Genomic DNA, 23,396 nt, shown 5'->3' with positions numbered 1-23,396 from the left:
CTATCTCCCGAGACAGGACATGGGACTGTCACCCCTTAGGCCGAGAAGGGACCGGGAACTCCACCTCATCTGAACGTGTGCTCCAGCATTATAGCTGTTACGTGCGCTATGATTGCCACTGCCTATTTAAAAAGTGTTTTTTGTTAAAGGTATGTGTTTGGTGGGTGTTAGGCAAGGTGTGAAAATACATGCCCGAGCAAGCCTTCTCAAGTGCTCGTACGGTTCTTCCCCTGGGTCTCATTAGGCCTAAGCAAGAACTCTGGTTTAGGGGGGAAGGCCAGTGCAGTTCAGGGCATGTACAGACCCTTAGGGGCCCAGGGACCTTAAGCGTTTCTTGGGCTGCAGTTTTGGACTTGGGTACCTAGACCTTTCTTGGGCCAGTTTGCAGAAAGTCCCTTTCTATGCCTGTTTGCCACTATCCATGGTCAGACTATGCTGTAAAGGCATGAAGTTTTCCTATATGGCAGTACCATTTCAGAAGGCGTGGTTTTAAATGACCAGTTTTCATCACTTAAGTACTGCTCTAACGTCCAGATGTCCTTACCTGCTCTGCTGCATAACCTACAGATGCATTCACATCACCTCCATGAGTAAAACCATTGATGTGTTTAATAGCACTGGATGAGACACAAACCTAGCTGCACGAACAGCCAGGTATTTGCATGAGTGTTAGAGACCACCAGATGGCTATCTCTGCTAAACTATTTTGATACATGCCGAATTGGGTTTTTGCTGGCTGGATTCCTAAGAGTGAATACTTCTTCTTGCTTCTGGCTAGTAGATCCTTATAATGAGGAACAGCCTTATCGTCCATTTCCGCAGCCACTTTAAGTGGAACAAGTTTATTTTTTGTTTTGCATGAAAGATGTTTTTTTCAATAATGTCCACATGGAACTCACTGATGCCCTCCTCAACCTGCAAACTGTTTTACGTGGCATGATGCATTGTCCCTGCAGAACCGCTTACAAATCCCCTTTGTCTTGCTTCCAAAAAAAACCCCAAATAAATCTTTTAAACATCATTTCTAAGAGCTTTTAAGGGTCACAGTTTTCTAACAGAAATCTTCAGCCAGACCTGGATTGCTCAAGCCGAGCCTCGAGTAAGTTTAGAGAAAACGAAATCGCAAGGTATCATGCAACAGATGAGTATGGACCCATCATCCTGCCTCAGTAACTTCAGAGGGGATGTGCTGTAGGATTGTTTTTATTCAGAAGCCCGGCTCACAAACTCCATACCAAGCTCATTTATGTCACTAAGTGCTTTATATTAGAGGGCCAGACCCTTCATTCCAACCTTAAACAGCACTAAATGCATACGTGTGACAGTCTCTTCCTTCCAGGCTTTTACTTCCCAGATGCAACCGTGTGCTTAGGTAAGAATAATCATGCAGAAGTCTTTGCTTTCAGTTCTTGTTTTACCACTGAAACAGCACTAGTTATAAAAGGATGACTTAAATGCACCAGCACAGCTCACTTCAACTCAGAGTTACCGTGTCCTTTTAGAGATACAGAATATTCAGCCTGTATTACAACTATTCACCTTAACAACACTCTAAGGGCCAAATCATCCAAGGTGTTTAGGTACCTGGAAATCACATGCAGTATCCCCATAAGTAGACGTATAGTACAATTGCAAAGGCATTTGAGTGAGTTATAAAGACAAAACCACACAGCAGAGATTATGTGAATGATACTTGTATTTTTTTATTCTTTTTTTTTTTCCCCAGAAGCCCTGAGGACAGGAGTAGAAAAGTACCAGTAGAAATGTCACACAGACAGTTTAGCAGCTAAGATGTTTGAAGAGCTGCTGAGCTGAGAGACCTCAAATTTCTAAGCTGCTGTAAGTAAAGTGATGCACAGAGGTGTGATGTATCTAAAAATTAGCTTAATTTATTTTGAACTGAAAAGGATTTCTATTTAATGAAGGTATGCTGGACCTTTGGAGATAGATGCCTTTTTAAAAATTTTCCTCCAGCAGAGCTACAGATATAAACCCAGGAAAAGGAGAAAGCTCCCCAAATCCTCTGAATTATGTCTGACCAGGTCTAATGAGAACGCTTAAGTGGCAAAATTAAAGACCTGTTGCATGTATATATGCTGAGAAGCCCTTGTAGAGAAATAATTTGATTGAATGAGGCAATTTTCTCAAACACTGGATAAGGGGAAGATGCATGCTGGTAAGAGGCCAGGCTAGTATGAAGGCAGTGCTACAGAGGATGTGTGTTTAGCACATTCTCCCATGAAGAGTCAATGGTCTTTCTTCCTTCGAGGCAAAAAAAGGAAGAAAAAAAATTCATATCCAACTGGGTATATAGATTCCCCACCTGACAAGAAAAGTTCTTGCAACAAAACCAGGGCGGGAGGGGGGAAATAGAAGAGTTTAAAAAAGGTCATCCCTAACCTGGCCCAAAGTCCATGCACCTGTGCCTGAGTTAGCCACTTCCAAGTCACTTGCTGGGAAACCTTAAGCCTGCAAATTCTCTTTCTGCGTGAAAGAGGCACTCTAGAAAAACACCTTTTTGCGTGCCTGTGTTTTCACTAAAGAAAGGGGGAGAGCATACAGATCACACCACAGGATCGGGCTTAACTGGTGGATCAGACGCTCAGGGCCAGATAGGAACTTTCAGCTGGTAATTCTAGAACTGATGTGACTGAGTATAATGGAGCATAACTTGCTAAGCATGCTTTTTTTCTCACAGCTTTCTACCATTTCCCTCTCCAATCTCAGTCTTTAGGTTTTTTTTGTTGTTGTTGTTTTTTTTTTTTTTTTTTTTTTTTTTTTTAACTATTTCACTAAAAGCCCAAAATGGGAATTCTATGGGGTGAAGTCCACCTACTGTTTGCTGGAAACTTTCTAGTGCTGACACCTCATGTCCACAGCAAAGAAGGGTTAAGTGCCACTGCACAATGTAAGTTCCTCCCTCTTTTTACAGGGAGGAGAAAACATGTCTTATAAATTAAGACCTTCAGTCTGTGCAAGCTCAAGAATCTCTGGAATAGTGGCACCATGACCGTTGTGGCTCTTCTGAATATTAATCTCCAAGATCAAACAGTTTCATTTAGACTGTTCTCGGATCCCAGCATCCAATGATCTATATTACATTCATATGTGCGGGGTTTTGCTGGTTTTGTTTGTTTTCAATTTTTTTTGTCTTTATCTTTGCTAAGAAATAAAATCAGTTTAGCAGTTGATTCAACTGACCTGGCAGTGAACTTGGTTTGTCCTTGTCTATGTTTTCACCTGAAGCCTTCACTGCCAAATTAGCTAGACTGATAGTAGAACTGGCTTTGCTTTCCAGTGCAGTAGATATCTTTTGAAATTCTTGCTTTCAGTTGGCTATTTATTATTTTATTTCTGGTAGTTTAGAAGTACATCTTCCAACTACCTCTGTTGAAGAGGAAGAAGTCTTCCAAACTGCAGAGCTCTGCAAGATAAACTATCAAGATTCAGCATTAATTGCTTTCTAAGCAGTAGTCGTGCAAGTCTAAAGGTATCTGGCAGAGCTGTAAATTAGCTTTTGTCTGAGGCCGTCAGAAGCTACACTGAGGACTTCACATTTTCTCCCTTTTTTTTAATTCTTAAAGAGTCTCTTGATACATGAGGACACACCTCCAACAGGTGAGTGACTAAGCCAGTGCTGCAGAGAATCCATTCTAATTTGTATTCTGTATTTTATTGAAGACTTCTGCAGCTCACTTTGAGTTTTCAAACACTCCATCCTCCTTGATACCCTGGATTTCCTTCACTCATAAAGCTGTATGAAACCCTGTAAGAGCACAACTGGTCAATGTTTGGCTTACTCTGCTTAAGAACATGACTAGAGCTGGCAAAGCAGGTTTGGGGGACCTGGTTAAGTACCCAGCCCATAACAGCAAACCACATTGGATCCAGCTGCTTGATCTCAGTATGTGTGTTAACTGCCTCTGGAGTCAGAAGAGTCCAGATGCTTGTGTCTATATCTGGATCCTTAGACGCACTCTCAGGCTTGAGACTAATAAAATTTTAACTGATTCAAGCCATGCAGTTCACTAGTACAGTACGCTACTTCAATGATTTTTAAAAACCTCATACTTTCACTTTGTACTGTGATAAAAGAGATACCTTTTTTGGTATCTTTTAAACTGCAGCACATACTGAGTGTCTCTACAACCTTTCACAACATGCTTTCCAGATGTAGTTCTGAAAGATACTGGGAGACATCTTGACTAGACAAGAAGCTGACCAAGCTGACCATCTTTTCAGCTTCTCCACTGGTGCCACAGCTACTGAGTTTGAATTAGCTCCTGGACCTGCAGAAATCAAACTCCATTCCATTCATTATCAGAAGACATCAATTGATTTGTTTTTTTTTTTTTTTTTTAGTATGTACACAAGAGGTCTTTAGAGGTACTGCAGGAGCCAGTGTGCTGCTTGCTGTGGTACGCTTTCTAGAATGGTAAGCTGAGCAACTGTGCATTGCCATCTCTGGTAGATATCTAATTGCTTCTACAGCATCTTTTTTTCTGAACGCATGAAAGTGGAGGCAAATTACAACACACATATTGACAAACAAGGTATAAGTTACATGAGTCCCTTAGGAAATGAAAAAAAAAAACAAAACCCTGAACATTTTACTCAGTATGTACAAGTCATAAAACATGCTCTGTTTCATGTACATTTCAAATAAATATCAACTTGTTAAATGTATTCCATTCTATACCACCACATCTTTGTCAAAATTCACATTCATTACCAAATAAGTTAGAAGTTGAAAAAAATTTTTAAAATTACCCCAGTAAAAATGCATACAGCACAGTATTTTAGTGTAAATATGAGGGTCTGTGATAAAGGTTGCACTCTTGTTAATCATTTTTGCCCTCCATTTTATTACAATTTAGTTCAGTGCATAGTTAAACTGGTTGGCAAACTTCTCATGTTTTCTTTGGTCCACTCGGTTCATTGCTTTCACCACGCGTTTCATAGCACCTCTGAAAGAGAAACAAACAAACCAACCCAGTTATGTTAATTCTACACAATCTCAGAGAATGTTTATGAATGTTGGGGGGAAAAATGAACTATGATTAATCACTACCAGGCTTCTGAACACTGCACTGATGAGGCTGAACAAATTTGTCTTGTTAACTACATTAGCTGCAGCAATACAAATAGTTTAAATCAGCCATGATTTTATTAACAGGAGTAAACAAATTAAAGTCTTTCAGTTTAATGGCTGTGCATTCCACCCTCCCAGCATTATTTCTGATAGTCACACATACCAAGTTCGATTTTCAAAAGCACCTAACTGCTCTTGGGGAAAAAATAACTAAAAGCATCTAACAGGATCTAAAAAAATCCACGCTCAGAAACCCTTACAAAATCTAACCTGCAGAATCTAGAATGTTTTTGTAAGGGAAGGGCTTGCTGTTCAATTCATGTAACTATAACTCATTTAGCAACTTTCACAGGTTCCTAAAAACCCATTTCATCAGCTGTGGGCAGAGTAAAACTCCCTTTTACTCACCTCAGCAGCATCCCCATTTCTGAGCAGCAACTATTTATTTTAATCCACGAGCACAACTCTAGTTTAGGAAGACACCAGAGATTGACACATATCTCTATGCAGAGGAATAAATTACTGCTGCAGAACAGCTCAGTGCTTAGAGTTTAGCATAGTCAGGACAGTATGTCCAATATCTTATTCTTATATTCTTATTCTCAGTCACCGAGGCAAGCAGCTCCAGTGCCGGTAGGACTGGCAGTGGAGCGCTCTAGCGTGGTGCACAGGGGGTTTCCCAAACCGGGGGAACCTCAGGGGGAGCCGATAATGCCGCCAGGAGCCCGCAGCTCATGCAACAGCAGCTGACGGGACCTGGGTGGGCCAGGAGCAACGGCGGCCAAGCCCCCCACACGTATAAAAGAAGCCCTTAGGGAGCGCTGGCGACCAGGGCGTGGCACGGCAGTTTGCATGGAAGGGTGCTGAAGCTCTGCCAGCTCGACCAGGGAGCAATGGTATCCACTGGGCAGAAAGCCATGGCCCCTCTAAGCTCTGCACCCACCACGACCGATGCAGCTTCCCAGACAGAGCTCCGGTGGAAACACGCTGCCAGCCAGGAGTCAGGCTGCGGGCTGTGCCCTGCTCTCACGCCAGTAGCGGGCGGCAGCAGTGAGCACACCCGCAGGAGGTGCAACCAGGGAGAGGAACTCCTCCGCTTAGTGACAGAGCTCTGGGAGGAGGTGAATAGGCTGAGGAGTATCAAGGAGAGCGATAGAGAGAGAGAGACTACTCTAATCGCACCCTACCTTCCGCGGGACAGGCCCAGCAGGCAGACAGGACGCATGATACGGAGGATTCCCTATCCTTTCTCCCCCTGGCTGAACACAGCAACTTAAGGGATAGGGAGCAATGGCGACAAGTTCCCGTCCAGCACAGCAGGCGCGTCTCCTCTGTGACTCCCCCACCTTCCCAGGTGCCCTTGCCTAATAGGTATGAGGCTCCGCAAGTAGAACTGAACAATAACGAGGACGATGGTTCATCTAGCTTGGAGGTGTCGCCAAGGTTAAGTCGGCCTATGCCCTGTGTCAGAACTGCTTCCATAAAGAAAAGAAGATGGGTGACTGTCATAGGAGACTCCCTTTTGAAGGGAACAGAAGGCCCAATATGCAGACCGGACCCACTTCTTAGGGAAGTCTGCTCCCTCCCTGGGGCCCAGGTTAAAGATGTGAACAGAAAACTTCCTACCCTGGTACAGTCCTCAGATTATTATCCATCATTGATTTTTCAGGTAGGCAGCGATGAAGTTGCAACAAGAAGTCCAAGGGCAATCAAGAGAGACTTCAGGGCCTTGGGACGACTGGTTAAGGGATCAGGAGCACAAGCAGTGTTCTCCTCTATCCTTCCAGTTGCAGGGAACGATGAGGGAAGAAACGGGAAGCGTCAGCAGATCAATACCTGGCTCCGAGCCTGGTGTTACCGGCAGAATTTTGGGGGTTTTGATCGTGGGTCGGTCTACACGACACCAGGCCTGCTGGCGACAGATGGGGTACACCTGTCTGAAAGCGGGAAAAGGATCTTTGCACAGGAGTTAGCAGGGCTCATTGAAAGAGATTTAAACTAGATTTGAAGGGGTAAAGAGCTAAAACCAGGCTCGCTAGAGATAAGCCTGGGGGCGGCACGCCAATGTTTGAGGGACGGTGTGCCAGTGAGGTCCTTCGGTCTGCCATCTCAGTGGAGGCAGGGGAAGGAGATCCATGCGGCAGCAAAGACACAAAGGTTATGAATGTGTTAGAAACCATGGAAGCGCCTGACAATGGTCATGCTGGAGTTAGGGCTTCTTCCCCCCAGAAAGGTGGTGGGATCAGTAGCCCAACTGAAGTGCATCTACACCAATGCACGCAGCATGGGCAACAAACAGGAGGAGCTGGAAGCCATTGTGCAGCTGGAAAACTATGATATAGTTGCCATCACGGAAACATGGTGGGATGACTCGCACAACTGGAGTGCTGCAATGGATGGCTATAAACTCTTGAGAAGGGACAGGCAAGGAAGGAGAGGCGGTGGGGTAGCTCTGTATGTTAGGGAGTATTTTGACTGTCTAGAGCTTGATGACGGTGACGATAGGGTTGAGTGTTTATGGGTAAGAATCAGGGGGAAGGCCAACAAGGCAGATATCATGGTGGGAGTCTGTTACAGACCACCCAACCAGGATGAAGAGGCAGACGAAATATTCTATAAGCAGCTGGGAGAAGTCTCACAATCACTAGCCCTTGTTCTCGTGGGGGACTTCAACTTACCAGATGTCTGCTGGAAATACAATACAGCAGAGAGGAAACAGTGTAGGAGGTTCCTGGAGTGTGTGGAAGTAACTTCCTGGCAGAGCTGGTGAGTGAGCCAGCTAGGGAAGGCGCCCCGCTGGACCTGCTGTTTGCAAACAGAGAAGGACTTATGGGTGATGTGACGGTTGGAGGCCGTCTTGGGCATAGCGATCACAAAATATCTAGAGTTTTTGATTCTCGGAGAAGTGAGGAGAGGGGTTAGCAGAACTGCTGCCCTGGACTTGCAGAGGGCGGACTTTGACCTGTTGAGGAGCCTGGTTGAGAGAGTCCCTTGGGAGATGGTCCTGAAGGGCAAAGGGGTCCGGGAAGGCTGGACATTCTTCAAGAAGGAAATCTTAAAGGTGCAGGAGCAGGCCGTCCCCATGTGCCAAAAGATGAGCCAGCAGGGAAGAAGACCAGCCTGGCTGAACAGAGAGCTTTGGCTGGAACTCAGGAAAAAAAAAGAGAGTTTATGACCTTTGGAAGAAGGGGCAGGCAACTCAGGAGGACTACAAGGATGTCATGAGGTCATGCAGGGAGAAAATTAGAAGGGCCAAAGCCCAACTAGACCTTAATCTGGCTACTGCCTTAAAAGACAATTAAAAATGTTTCTATAAATACATTAGCAACAAAAAGAGGGCCAAGTAGAATCTTCATTCTTTATTGGATGTGGGGGGAAACATAGTGACAAAGAATGAGGAAAAGGCTGAGGTACTTAATGCCTTCTTTGCCTCAGTCTTAAATAGTCAGACCAGTTGTTCTGTGGGTACCCAGCCCCCTGAGCTGGAAGACAGGGACAGGGAGCAGCATGAAGCCCCCCATAATCCAAGAGGAAATGGTTAGTGACCTGCTACACCACTTAGACACACACAGGTCTATGGGGCCAGATGGGATCCACCCAAGGGTACTGAGGGAGCTGGCGGAAGTGCTCACCAAGCCACTTTCAATCCTTTATCAGCAGTCCTGGCTAACTGGGGAGGTCCCAGTCGACGGGAAGTCATATTTGCTGACATCCATCTACAAGAAGGGCCGGAAGGAGGATCTAGGGAACTACATGCCTGTCAGTCTGACCTCGGTGCCGGGGAAGGTTACAGAGCAGATCATCTTGAGTGCCATCATGTGGCACGTGCAGGACAACCAGGTGATCAGGCCCAGGTCCTGCTTGACTAACCTGATCTCCTTCTATGACAAGGTGACCCGCTTAGTGGATGAGGGACAGGCTGTGGATGTTGTCTACCTAGACTTTAGTAAAGCCTTTGACATCATTTCCCACAGCATTCTCCTGGAGAAACTGGCTGCTCATGGCTTGGATGGGTGCACTCTTTGCTGGGTAAAAAACTGGCTGGATGGCCGGGCCCAAAGAGTTGTGGTGAATGGAGTTACATCCAGTTGGCGGCCGGTCACAAGTGGTGTTCCTCAGGGCTCAGTGTTGGGGCCAGTTCTGTTCAATATCTTTATCAATGATCTGGATGAGGGGATCGAGTGCACCCTCAGTCAGTTTGCAGACGACACCAAGTTGGGCGGGAGCGTTGACCTGCTCGAGGGTAGGAAGGCTCTGCAGAGGGACCTGGACAGGCTGGATCCATGGGCCCAGGCCAACTGTATGAGGTTCAACAAGGCCAAGTGCCGGGTCCTGCACTTTGGCCACAACAACCCCATGCAGCGCTACAGGCTTGGGGAAGAGTGGCTGGAAAGCTGCCTGGCGGAAAAGGACCTGGGGGTGCTGGTCGACAGCCAGCTGAACATGAGCCAGCAGTGTGCCCAGGGGGCCAAGAAGGCCAAGGGCATCCTGGCCTGGATCAGAAAGAGTGTGGCCAGCAGGACCAGGGAAGTGATCGTGCCCCTGTACTCGGCACTGGTGAGGCCGCACCTCAAATACTGTGTTCAGTTTTGGGCCCCGCACTACAAGAAGGACGTTGAGGTGCTGGAGCGTGTCCAGAGAAGGGCAACGAGGCTGGTGAAGGGTCTGGAGAACAAGTCTTATGAGGAGTGGCTGAGGGAACTGGGGTTGTTCAGCCTGGAGAAAAGGAGGCTCAGGGGAGACCTTCTCACTCTCTACAGCTACCTGAAAGGAGGTTGTAGCGAGGTGGGTGTTGGTCTCTTCTCCCAAGTAACAAGCGATAGGACAAGAGGAAATGGCCTCAAGTTGCGGCAGGGGAGGTTTAGATTGGATATTAGGAAAAATTTCTTCACCGAAAGGGCTGTCAAGCATTGGAACAGGCTGCCCAGGGAAGTGGTTGAGTCACCATCCCTGGAGGTATTTAAAAGACGTGTAGATGTGGTGCTTGGGGACATGGTTTAGTGGTGAACTTAGCAGTGCTAGGTTAACGGTTGGACTTGATGATCTTAAAGGTCTTTTCCAAACTAAACCATTCTATGATAAATTGGAATGGGATCTCTGCTACCTCATGACGGGCAAGCATCCGTGCCCTCTGCAGTGCCTGCTGTGCTTAAAGAAGGCTCTGGAGTGTTCTTCAGATTCAAAAAGAAAATAAAGGAATGAACTTTGGAGCTCTTAAGCTTTCTGGTGCTCCTAAATCTGATGAGGGTTTGCCCCCCTGATGCTGCTTTTTATTTGCTGCCACTGTTTCCTCCCAGTAAAGATAGTGCCCAGAGATTTCTCCTCTTTTGGGAGTGACTGCCATGCTTTTGAACTGGGTGAGTGAAGACACTTGCATTTTTCTTCCCTCCACAAACTTTTGAGTGAAGATCACGCAGCTGAGATTTTGAGGGTGAGGAAAATGATGCCTAGACAGCATGAATAGGAGCAGGAGATTCTCATAAAAGGCATAGAGAGAGCAGGGCTATATATCCTTTAACTGATAAGGCAGAGGAATGGGTTCATGATTCCAGAGGGGTAAGAAAGCAGAAGAAAGGCAGTAGGAGAAGTCAAGAGAATGCTCTGTTGCATACATCTGCCCCCACAGAAACTTATGGTAGCTGTTGTGCACAGCTGAGTGCATCTTGCCTAGGGAATTTGGTTCTTTGCTGGATTCTAGAGTTTCAATTTTTATTGGTTTTTTGTGTGCCTCTAGCACAAAAGCTCAGAAATCTGAGGCTGATATTTGCAGGTGTGTTCGGATGTTACCCTGCCTCTGTTTACGAAGAAGGAAGTTATCTCCTAACACATCTCTGTAAAGACCTGGACACTCTGCCAACGTAGGAGGTGTATCAGCTAAGGGCTTGGTTTGAGGGACTATGTCCTATTTAAGAACACGGCACTGATTGATGTCTCCTTTGATTTCTACATCAGAAATGCAGTCGGCAAGTTCCATCACACAAAGTAGATGGTTTCAAGTCTAGTGCTGTTAGACTCTGTGTTGTCACAGTCTGCCTTTATCACTTCTGAGGATGCTGCAGGCTGTGCAGTAAAATGAAAACAAGACATCCACCTGGTAATGTGCACCAGCCTTTTCCAGGATCAGGCCCCTACACACTATTCCAGCTCTGCTCCTGTGGTTATCTCAGAGGCAAGTTGACTTCTCTTATAGCCAACTGCTCTCTGTAATGGCTTCATTTCAAAGGCCATTTTGAAACATCTGAAAACAGAGGATACTTCTTAATAACGCTTCTAAATGGTGGGATTAAAGATTTTCTCAGCAGCAACTGTAATGAAAACCAACATTCTGAAAAAACACCTTGGAAGAGGTGTACTTTTAACAAAATTCTGCCAATAAAGTTACCAGAGTAAGGAAAATGTGGTCATGGTTTTGCACTTCAAATATTGCTTAATTGATAGGAGAAAAGTGAGCCTTTAGCAGCGCAGAGTGGCCTTGACACTTTCATGTCATGTAGGTTTTACATTAGCACCACTGGATTGTGCGATACTGTAAATGAAATGAGATCCCACTTTGATGATCTGTGTGCAATTTCACTTAACTTTATTGGCAGACTAGAGCCTGGGTTTATCACCTATACATTTCAAGTAATTTGGGGTTGTTATAAGGAGCCAAGGTTATCATCTTGTTTAGTGCTGAAAAGCATGAAACCTATTAAAACATGACAGATTCGATTCCCTATGCCTGGCACTAACACACACTCGAAGTCATTAGCACAAACCATAGTAAACCAAAACCAGCTTTTAAAATTTATCTTGTTAAAGCTGATACGAAATTCTGATCATTAGAACTACATGTCTCTGACTTCTACCTAAGATCAGGTAACATGAGAATTTCACAGAAAACGTGCTATTTCTGTAATTAAATGCAATGTGGATTTGGCTTTGTTATTATAACCATTACATCAGAAAAGGGAAAATAGAGTTTAAACAAATATTGTGCCTCGGATGCTGTTCAACTCATCCAGTATGTTTAGGGAATAACCCAGCATTGATGATTTCATAATAATAATTTTGTTTTTTTGATTTGACAACTTCAGACTTTTCACTTTCCTTTGCTTCATTTTTGACATGCGAAACTCTTTAAATAGCTGCAGCTGCTTCCCATTTAATAAAGACCAGAGCATGCTTAGGCAAATTCATGTTGCAGCCACATCTAACCAAGACTAGATATCAGAAACGGCATAACAGAGTGGACACATGAAGCTACTATACGTTCTAAAACCCATTGAGCTTGGTGGGTTGGTAGGCTCCCACTTCCATCTGAGCTAGCGTGCCTGCTGTAAAGTTAACTCACGTACGTCTACATAAGTCATGGACACAGTTTTCTTTGAAATGTCTAAATGCCAATGCCATCCTAACAGTTTCCTCTCCAGCTAAATGTAGGCCAAGAGCTACTGTTTGCACATGTGCTGAGAGGAAAGGGAGATGTATAGAAACGGCACCATCGTGGGAAGAATACTGTGTCCGCATGTCTTTGGCACAGGGAATAATCATCTCCAAACTCTTACACTGAAAAGAGAGCTGCAGCAGGTTCCAGTCCTTGATATTTACAAAAGACAGCAGGGGTTAAGTGAACAAGGACCGTAACACAAGGATCCAAATATTTTTCTTAACCAATTGAATGCATTCTCGGTAAAGGGGGAGAAAAATGCAATGGCAGCGTGCCACTGAGTAATACACAGGCAGGGATCACTGTGTGTACGTACTGGACTGGAAGGCACTGCATCAGGCCCAGCTAGCAATTTAGTGTACCCAAGAGCGAGAGAAAATACACAGGAAGCCCAGGCAGCAGTCAAAAGTTTGGGAAGGTCTCTGAGCATACATCAGAGGCTTGAGGACAACCGCCAAGACACTGCTACATGCCAAAAGCCAAGGGTTTTTGACAGATCCTTTTATTAATTGAAGTTCTGCTCAGGGCAGCCCATCTTAGGCTTTCAAAAGGAAAAACTTCATTTTCACTCCATCTACACTAATACAGTGTGCCTGATGCTGTAAGTTGTGTCACTCAGAACACATCATCTTCTTTCCAGATCCAGTACTATTTGCACACATAAAGTAGCATCCATCTGATTAATAAATGATCATCCAGAGAAGCCACTACAGCAATTAAAGGATTAAAAAAAAAAAAAATTGAGAAGGATGAAAAAAAATCTTTCATAGGGAAGTTTTGTAAATTAGCTGAAAATCATTCTCAAAGAAATAACCTTGGTCATCAGTACCTGCTACTCTTTACCCTCCAGAGATATGGAAGGCATTCCTGCTCTGCAGTTAGCAAAGAAAGTTCTTTAGTAAGTGCACATTAATGCCGAAACAGAAAGTACTGTTGAAACAAAGGGAAACAGCAATTTAACAGGCTTTAGAGAACGTAAGCATCTTACTTATTGAAGACTTTCTTCTCAAGCCGGGAACGAGAAGTATTAGCCTGCTGCTTCAGGTCTGTCAGATTTGGATATTTTTTCTTCTTCCCTTTCTTTTTCCCTCCTTTTCCATTATTTTTAGAGGAACCAAGATCCATTCCCGTAGCTGCTTCAACTTCTCTCATGAATTCTGGATCTCGCCACTCTGTTTAAAAGAAAAAGCACGCACTTTGAAACTCCAAACCCAGGTAGGATTTGCAGTCTCCTAAGGTACAGGTTCTTGTCACCGCTAGGCGAGGGCAGAGTCACTATGCTGTAAGTTGCATATACAAAGAAAGGGGAGGCTAAAGCAGATAGCCAAAATGACAGATCTTGATGAAAAAGCCCTGCCAGTCTGGGATTAGTATCTATTATTAGCTGTTGTAGATAAAACTGTTCTGTAGGAAGATTTAAGTCAAGTTTTCGCAGTAGCACAGTAGCAAAATTCCAAGGAAACTATTCCATGTAGGAGAGGTGACACAAACACAGTGATTATTATTTAGAAATTGAACAAAATGCCAACAATGTAGCCGAGGAACTTCTTTCCAGAAATAAATTCTGAGTAAGCTTAAAAATAAACCTAAAAAAAATGGAATTTGTCAACTTTTGAGCAGAGTGGGGGTGACAACTTTGTAACTTTTCTGCATCAAAGAATCACATTTGCTTCAAAACATGAACTGGTATCTGACACCTAAATAGCATTCTTGAATAAGACAACATGATCCTGTTGCCATGAGCCCAATTTTGCATCTGAAAAAGACATTACTTTTTAAGTATCCCACACTTCCTCAGTTTAATTATCTAAATCAAGTTTCTTCTCTTGACAATCACACAGGAGTTAATTTATCTCATCAAAAACCTGTTTTACAGTTTTATCAAAACCTTAATGCTTCAGAATCCAACCATACACTGTAAATGGATTCTGATCATAGACGCCACCATGGGAAAAAGCATGAACAATTTTGACTGTGAACTCTTTGAGGAAGCAGCGGTCTTTCACCTTTAGTATAGAGTCTTGCATATCGGAACAAGGTAACATAGTACGAAGTAGGAAGTAAAAATGTGGCTAGAGGATGGATATCTTCAAGTGGAAATTTAGAAAAATGGCATTGCATTATAAAGATTTTGAGCATATGATTTGGGAAAAAATGTAGCAAGCACCACTTCAAAGAGTAACATGGTCCAACCTCAGCATAAATGTCAGAATTCTGTATTTTAACAACCAGTAATTGCCAGTCATTTGTCATATAGTTTCCCATATGTCAGTCAGCCTTTCTTGCCTGCAGAAATTGCAACACCCAATGTCTACTACCCTTATGTAACATCGATGTAGAAATAGAAAAATAAACAGTCCTAAATGACTATACAATTTCACTTATATACCAGGATGGCCACTGAGTGTGACAAATATTGGCAGTAACATTTCAGGAAGGTCAGAGGCAATGTCCCTACTTAAGAACATGGTGTTCAGGAATACCAGAGCAATTTTCCAAGGAAAGGTTAGATCTAACTTACTATGATACATGAAAGCAAGGACTGATTAAAATCCAACACACCAAAAGCACGAGGAAAATGAAGCTGTGCAAGAACTGAGCAGAAGTATAGGGGGAGAAAATAGAACACATATACTTGATAGATCATAAAACCTCACAGACTTTTTTCTTTTTTTTTTTTTTGAAGTGAAGGAATACAGAACAGCACAATTCAGATACAGGAACGATTAATCCAAGATTAAGGAAAACTGTCTAAACAGTTTATCTCCCAGTAATAAGAAGGCGTCACAGTTTAGGAACCCAGTGAATGGAGCAATTGTTTAAACACAACGAAAAAATGCCGGCATCCAGTAGAGATGAAATGAGCATTTGAGTAAAATGAAGGAGCAATTTAAAAGCTTTTGAGAAAAATCAATAGAATGCCAGGGAAGAGCAGCCTTTTTGAGCATTGATGGGCCCCTAAAGCTCTTCATACATTGTTACTGAGTTTAGCAGCAGGGAAAAGAAAATTACACAGTTTGCAAGGGTAGGCGGGAATCAATACTGTAGTTAGTAAAGAGATGCTATTTCACATCTGACTGGCCAGCGGCCTGCCTTCACCAGCCTGTCCTGATACCTGTTTGTTAACAAGTCACTAAGGGCTGAAAAACCAGATACTCTTCAGGGTTGACACAAAAAATAGGCACTTAATTTGCTCCTGCGTGCGAACTATTGGAAAAGGATGAACACTGCAGATTAGCAGGTCAGCGTAATCCCACCTGATTCATTGTTTCAGGACCAAAGAGCCCAAAGCACCATTTTGTGGACATTAGCTAGAGTTTAAAATTTTATACTAAAGTTAAAAAATGCTCCACAATAACAATGACAGTGTTGTCAAAACATAGTCATTATCACACGAACTGTATTACTTTTACATAATTGTTCTCCCCTTCAACCACACAAGGATGAAAAAAACCCTACCATCCAATGGGAAAAAGATGTAGGAAGAATTTTGGTGGAATTTAACCAGGCAACTGTTCCCCAAATTTTGATGTTTGGCATTTTTCAAACTGTCATCATTAGCAAATGACCAAAGCACTTACTGTACAGAGTGGGTCCCCATTTGTATATTTTCCATAGCAGCACTGCTCAGACTTGCTTCAAGTCCTTTGTAAAATAAAAACAAACCCCAATGCAAACCAATGAACCGCGCCCCCGCCCAACCATAAGCCCAAAATAAACAAACTAAAGACCATTTTAAAAGGTTGATGAAAATATTATAAAACAAATATAAAAACACTGAAGCACAGAAAAAAAGAAAGCAACAAAAAGCAGGGGATAGAAGTATTTAGTGACACCTGGTATACATATGGCTTTAGAAACCTGTAAGGTTTTGTCCAATAAATTAAGTGCCATGGCTTGTTCAGTATCTCCCCAGCCAGATGGATGGACCTTTGTATGACATCTCAGCTTAACAACCGCACTCAATAATGCAACGCAGCAATGTCAACACTGGTTTGGGACTAACATACACATCCTTGTGGGCCAGAGGTGAGAAGCCTCTAACAACACCGAGCTGACACTGTAATAAAAATAAATATTATGTCTAGCCTCCAGCAATGGCAATTTCACAGGAAAAAAAAAATCAATATGTTTCAGTGCAAGTGATTTTTATACCAGAGTATTAGTTTCTAGTTAGAAACTAGTCCCTCAAGAACACCTACTAGTTTAATTTGCTAGTTTTAGTTTGCTGTAACTGAATTAGGAACTTCCCTTTTTAGCACAACACCCACACCCCTGGCCTGGTTTTGCTGTGACAGTCCAACTGTGCCCATGCTGCTGGCTGGATGCCAGCTTAGAGCACTTAATTCCACCTGGACAAGGATGGAAACTGCCTGCAAACGTAGCACTTCAACACATGCAGACACCAGAAGGTGAGCAGTAACTGCTGCATTCGCGTGGTGCTGGTAATTGCCAAGCAAAGTCATTCGAAGACGGCCAAATACGGATTAAAGGAAACCCAAATATGGGTGGGTCAGTTGTATGTCTAAATGCACATTCATTCGACATAGAGCTTTTTGTATAACAGATCAACAGCTGTTCTTTATGTTTTGAAGGGGTTTCGGGGAAGGTTCAGTAGCCTCGTTAATAATACATATGACTGTGAAACTGGTGAAATATTGAGTCAGCGCTTAAGACAGAACTAACTCCTTAAAGGGAGTATACTACAAGATATCAAAATGATTAAGCCTATGGGTAAGTTTAATTAGAATGCAGACTACTCACCTAGAATAAATAGCTTAAAACAGAGAAAACTAAGACCTGCTGAAGGAAGGCAGATGAAATAAAAGCTTTGAAAACAAATCTGTCCCCTCCAATTATACACTATGTCTTCGCTGGATAGATCCCTCTGTCCCATCTTGCTTTGCAGTCCATCAACTTCCAGTAGCTTCCTGGTTGCAGTCCCTCCAGCGCTCTGTGAAAATCTACCTTCTGTCCATAACTAATGGGGCTTAGTTGTACTATTGCAAAAAAGTCTCTTATTCCCCTTGGAAGTCTTCCTGCCTGTGTATTCATTGCTTGCTGTCTTTCTCTTTGCCTGCATTCCTTACCTAGCAGTCCAGAGCTTTATCCTGCCTAAAAATGTCCAAATAATCTTGGGGAAGGATGAGCCTTCCCTCCAGAACATTCCACACCTGAAAGTAACAGCCAGGATCCGAGGAGAAGGCCATTAGTTTTGTTGCCCATCCCCATTGTTTAAAAACAAAATCCAGAGTATTGCACAGTAAACTGTAAACAATTAAACAGCACGGGTCTGCTTGCTGCCTTCCTCAAGCCCATCACAAACATCACGCCTATTAGAACATCCAGACTAGTTCTAATGCCAAAAAAGTAAAGCCCAAGGTGAAGGCTTCCCTACTTCAGACTATTTTCTAGCGATGCTGCACAGATGCACAGCACAACAAGGCCAAGAATTCTCCTTCTAAAACACAAGTAGTAAATGAGTAGATATAGGAAATATAGAATATGATGGATATTAACAGATATAGGAAAAAAAAATTCCCACAATGTGACAAAAAAACCACTCTGCCAATATTTGTGGTAACACAGTGATCCTAATAATATTATAATTACATTACGCAAATCACAACTGTTAGGGATCAGCAAGATTACATGACTTCTTTTCAGAAGCATGGGAACAGTTACTGTTGAGCGTTTCCCAGGAAATAGGTTTAATTGTCCTTAATAAACATATTCCATCAAAAGAAGCATGGCCAGCAGGTCGAGGGAGGTGATTCTGCCCCTCTGCTCCACTCTGGTGAGACCCCACCTGCAGCACTGCGTCCAGCTCTGGAGCCCTCAGCATAAGAAAGACACGGACCTGTTGGAGCGGGTCCAGAAGAGGGTCACAAAAATGATCAGGGGGATGGAACACCTCTCCTATGAAGAAAGGCTGAGAGAGTTGGGGTTGTTCAGCCTAGAGAAGAGAAGGCTTCGGGGAGACCTTACTGCAGCCTATCAGTACTTAATGAGGGCTTATAAAAAAGATGGTGGCAAACTTTTTAGCAGGGCCTGTTGTGACAGGACAAGGGGGAATGGCTTTAAACTAAAGGGGGGTAGATATGGACTAGATTTAAGGAAGAAATTTTTTACGCTGAGGGTGGTGAAGCACTGGCACAGGTTGCCCAGAGAGGTGGTGGATGCCCCATCCCTGGAAACATTCCAGGTCAGGTTGGACGGGGCTGTGAGCAACCTGATCTAGTTGAAGATGTCCCTGCCCACGGCAGGGGGGTTGGACTGGATGGCCTTTACAGGTCCCTTCCAACCCAAACTATTCTATGATTCTATAAAGGCTGTAATTCGTCTGAGAAGTGTTAGGAACATTGTGATAACTAGTGGAAATAAACGCAATGTTAACCTTATTCTGTGTACACGTGCATCCATATTTACCACATAAGCAAGAATCACTGCAAATGATCTGCAAATTAAAATCAACAGGAATTTAAATGAGAGAATGGGGTTAGGAGCAAAACAGAAATATGATCCAGTTCTGTGGGTCTCAACCTGTGCCTCTAGCAACAAAAGAATCGGGTCTCTTCCTCCTGGTAGCCAAGTTTTGGTGTCCAACTGTATACTGAGATTGTTGTCCAACTTGTATCTACACTGTATCTATATATAGATGCAATGTAGATACAATATATTGTAGATGCAATATACACACTATAGAGATACAATGTAGATATAATCTATACCATTATTGTATAGATAATTGTATACAATTATTGTATAGATTGTAAATATATATTGTAAATATTGGATACAATATATATACAAACACATATACAATAAAGATATTATGCTTACCTGTAAAGCTCTGTCTAATATTTTTACTTTTTTTTTTTTTTTTTTTTTTTTTTTTTTTTTTTTTTTTTTAAGATGTTATGCAGGCACAAACCTGGCTGAGCCGCTTGCTTCTCAAACCGCATCTTTTCTTCTCTGGCTCTGTCCTCTGCATTAACGGGAATCCCAGATTCATCCCGAGGAATTATCTTTCCATGGAAAGGGCACTTCAGAAAGAAAAGGAAAAAAAAAATCTCAAAACTTCTGAATGCGAAGAAATTGCTTACATGTTATTCAACATAGCTGAAATTTAGCCAGACACTGGAATCAAGGAACAAAACTTTACACTTGATCCCCAGTCCCCCTTAGAAAGCATCAGGATCCCATAAACATCATGTGTTTAATATATTCAGAATCTCAAAGAAATAAGCTCTTTGTGATATGAATATCCAATTTCAAGAGGCCAGGTAGCACAGCCTGTCAACTCTGGAACCAGGGCACCAATGCTGCGTTGTATTCTGTTGTTTTTGCTATATCCCTATCCTGTAACAATCCTGTTTAAAGTGTTTTAGTGCATTCAGATCCTTCAACCTCAGGTAATACAGGAAGAACAGGGATATTAGAACAAAGTATTTAAGCAAAGTATTTCTGTTCAATAGGGCTTATAATTTGAGGCTGTGTAGGACTTAGCTTTCATAAATCCTAATTTGTAAATAAAATCTCTTTGCCCCTCAGACACCCACATTTCTAAAAACAGTTAATATCAAATACGCCTCTAAATGAGGAAAACTTTTTGGCAAACAACTAACTGTCTCTGCTTCACTGTCAGGTACTCAAACATCACAGTAATAAATATAATATAAATACCTATGATGAATGCCAAAAATATTTGAGAGTTCTTTAAAAGTTTACAGCTTCCTTACAGAAAGGATGCTTCTCATATGAAGCACATATCAACAGCAAACTTCTCCAGAGACAATTTTCTTTCACTGCCTTGAGCTATATTTACAATGTGAAATAAACTTTTACGGACATGTTTTATCGAGATCTTCTCCACATAGCACATATCCTGGAAGTTATGTTACTTGGTGCACACCTTAATCCGATCTTGTCTTTCACACAGACTTCCATCAGGCATTGGTGCTCGACATTTATGTTTCACCAGTTCAAACTTGCCAGCAAATGTTATATATCTAGTTTTTAACATTTCAGTTATTTCTTTATTTTCCACCTCTTCTTCTATTTCACTGGGTGCCCAAAATCGATGCTCAGAAGTAAATCTGGGAAAACAACGAATGAAAATTATTCACAGACAAAGCTGTAAGAAAACACACAAAGATGCCAGTATCATCCCGTGGTAAACTTACATGTAAAAGGAAGGGAAGCTTTACTAGTGAATTAGAAAAACCTAGGAATCTACCATTCTTTCCTATGACTCTTACATTATGAAGATGTTTTTAAAATATCACCAAAGCCTGTCTAGTATTGATTTCTTGTTTAACCTGCTAACCTATTACAAGTCTTAGCTCTAGTTTGCGATCTGACATTCAGAGCAAGTTATCCGATATCCAGTTTCAGTGAATAACTTTGTCATTCTGTAGTTAACATTCTTGACCAGGTGTCCCACCTAGTGGATGAGGGAAAGGCTGTGGATGTGGTCTACCTGGACTTCAGTAAGGCCTTTGACACCGTCTCCCACAGCATTCTCCTAGAGAAGCTGGCGGCTCACGGCTTAGACAGGTGGACTCTGCGCTGGGTCAAAAACTGGCTGGACGGCCGGGCCCAGAGAGTTGTGGTGAATGGAGTTACATCCAGTTGGCGGCCGGTCACGAGCGGTGTTCCCCAGGGCTCAGTTTTGGGGCCGGTCTTGTTCAATATCTTTATCAATGATCTGGATGAGGGGATCGAGTGCACCCTCAGTTTGCAGACAACACCAAATTGGGTGGGAGTGTTGATCTGCTGGAGGGTAGGAAGGCTCTGCAGAGGGACCTGGACAGGCTGGATCCATGGGCCCAGGCCAACTGTATGAGGTTCAACAAGGACAAGTGCCGGGTCCTGCACTTTGGCCACAACAACCCCATGCAGCGCTACAGGCTTGGGGAAGAGTGGCTGGAAAGCTGCCTGTCGGAAAAGGACCTGGGGGTGCTGGTCGACAGCCAGCTGAACATGAGCCAGCAGTGTGCCCAGGTGGCCAAGAAGGCCAAGGGCATCCTGGCCTGTATCAGCAATAGTGTGGCCAGCAGGAGTAGGGAAGTGATCGTGCCCCTGTACTCGGCACTGGTGAGGCCGCACCTCGAATACTGTGTTCAGTTTTGGGCCCCTCACTACAAGAAGGACGTCGAGGTGCTGGAGCATGTCCAGAGAAGGGCAACGAGGCTGGTGAAGGGTCTGGAGAACAAGTCTGATGAGGAGCGGCTGAGGGAACTGGGGTTGTTCAGCCTGGAGAAAAGGAGGCTGAGGGGAGACCTCATCGCTCTCTACAACTCCCTGAAAGGAGGTTGTAGCGAGGTGGGTGTCGGTCTCTTCTCCCAAGTAACAAGCGATAGGACGAGAGGAAATGGCCTCAAGTTGCGCCAGGGGAGGTTTAGATTGGATGTAAGGAAAAATGTCTTTACTGAAAGAGTGGTTAAACATTGGACCAGGCTGCCCAGGGAAGTGGTTGAGTCCCCACCCCTGTAGGTATTTAAAAGACGAGTAGACGAGGCACTTAGGGACATGGTTTAGTGGGCATGGTGGTGTTGGGTTGGCGGTTGGACTCGATGATCTTAGAGGTCTTTTCCAACCTCAATGACTCTATGATTCTATGATTCTTCATAACAAAATACTTCTATGATTAAACGCAGAAGATAAGATCAAACTGTTTCCTCCCTGGTCTAACTTGTCTGATCTTATTCCTGGTAGCTGTATGCCTGTAGCAGCAGAGAAGCAGAAGCTGAAATCAGAGTATGTTGCAATATACTTGGACCAAGGAAGAAAGCAAATGATCAGCTGAGCCTCATAGAGATTCTTTCTTCCAGGTTCTCCTATACAGTGTCCATGGGTCTGAGAAACTTACGGGGTGTTCCTCTAGGAAATTAAGATAATCCATTGAAAATCTATTTTAAAATTAGAGATCTTACCTATATTTACAGACATATATAGGCAAATACACTCTTCGTTAATCAGGTGTAAAGAAGATTAGTACCACGCCAGTGAATGTGGGGAGCGGGAGAGAAGGGGAGCAAGGACTCTTGAGTGGTGTAGCATTTTCAAATTTTCTCAACAGTATTCATATCGTTTCATTTTAGCCACCCTAGGCTGCCAATAGTCTATAATGAGAAACAGACAACCCCAGAGAGGAATTACCTGACTCATTTTAGATGCTAATCTTAGAACGCAATGACTGTCCCTCTGGTGGTAAATGTTTCTTTCTCCAAATCATGAAAAGAAATTAGGGTGACCAGCTTAAGCTTAGATATCTAAATTTAAGACATCTGAAGTTAAACAACAACAATCCCATCCCAAATTTAAGGAAATATGAAGTTAAAAGAGAAAAAATACAGCTAAACTAAGCAAAAAAAATTCCAGCCTGCACGTCTGCTGCTTATTACAAGCAAAATGGAGATATCTAGATGATAGGTGTCTTGATAAGGACTTAAAATTCATAAAGGACACTTTACAGTCCCTTTCTTCCACATAGCTCTTCTACCCAATCAGTCCCAGACTGATTTGAGAGGATTTTCTTTATCCATATCCAATTCCCCTCACTCGTTAATATCCTTGGGTGTCATTCCTACTTCTGAGACTCTGCCTTCTGTAGACTGCAGAGCCATATATACGTGAACACTGGCTTCACTAATCACAACGATCTCAATTCAGCAAAGCACATAAGCCAATACTTAAAGAATTACTTTAGTGGGCCTGAAGAGTTTTGATGAATTTTATCCAAGCAAGTTTTCAGCAGATGACAAGGAAAAAAAAAAAGTGGAGGAAATTATCTGGCCTTAGCAACCTACAACATATATAGCTGCTGGTTTTACTGCAATAGTTGACCACTTAAAACTATGTAAAGAGATT

General features: G+C 43.0%; 1 protein-coding gene across 1 annotated transcript in view; it reads right to left on the bottom strand.

Moving 5' to 3' along the window:
- Positions 1-1,678: 1,678 nt before the first annotated feature.
- UVSSA (UV stimulated scaffold protein A) overlaps positions 1,679-23,396 on the bottom strand; it is a 64,659-nt gene continuing 42,941 nt past the window's right edge. Inside the window, exons 10-13 of the mRNA XM_076335771.1 lie at positions 20,437-20,620; positions 19,456-19,567; positions 13,510-13,693; positions 1,679-4,967 (exon numbers count right to left, since the gene is read on the bottom strand). Coding sequence (XP_076191886.1) covers positions 4,874-4,967; positions 13,510-13,693; positions 19,456-19,567; positions 20,437-20,620 — 574 coding nt within the window. The 3' untranslated portion in view covers positions 1,679-4,873. The remainder of the gene's footprint in view (positions 4,968-13,509; positions 13,694-19,455; positions 19,568-20,436; positions 20,621-23,396) is intronic.

This window comes from Aptenodytes patagonicus, chromosome 4 (assembly GCF_965638725.1).
Source record: "Aptenodytes patagonicus chromosome 4, bAptPat1.pri.cur, whole genome shotgun sequence".
In the NCBI taxonomy this organism is placed as follows: domain Eukaryota; kingdom Metazoa; phylum Chordata; class Aves; order Sphenisciformes; family Spheniscidae; genus Aptenodytes; species Aptenodytes patagonicus.
This window is presented reverse-complemented; position numbering and strand designations above follow the sequence as displayed.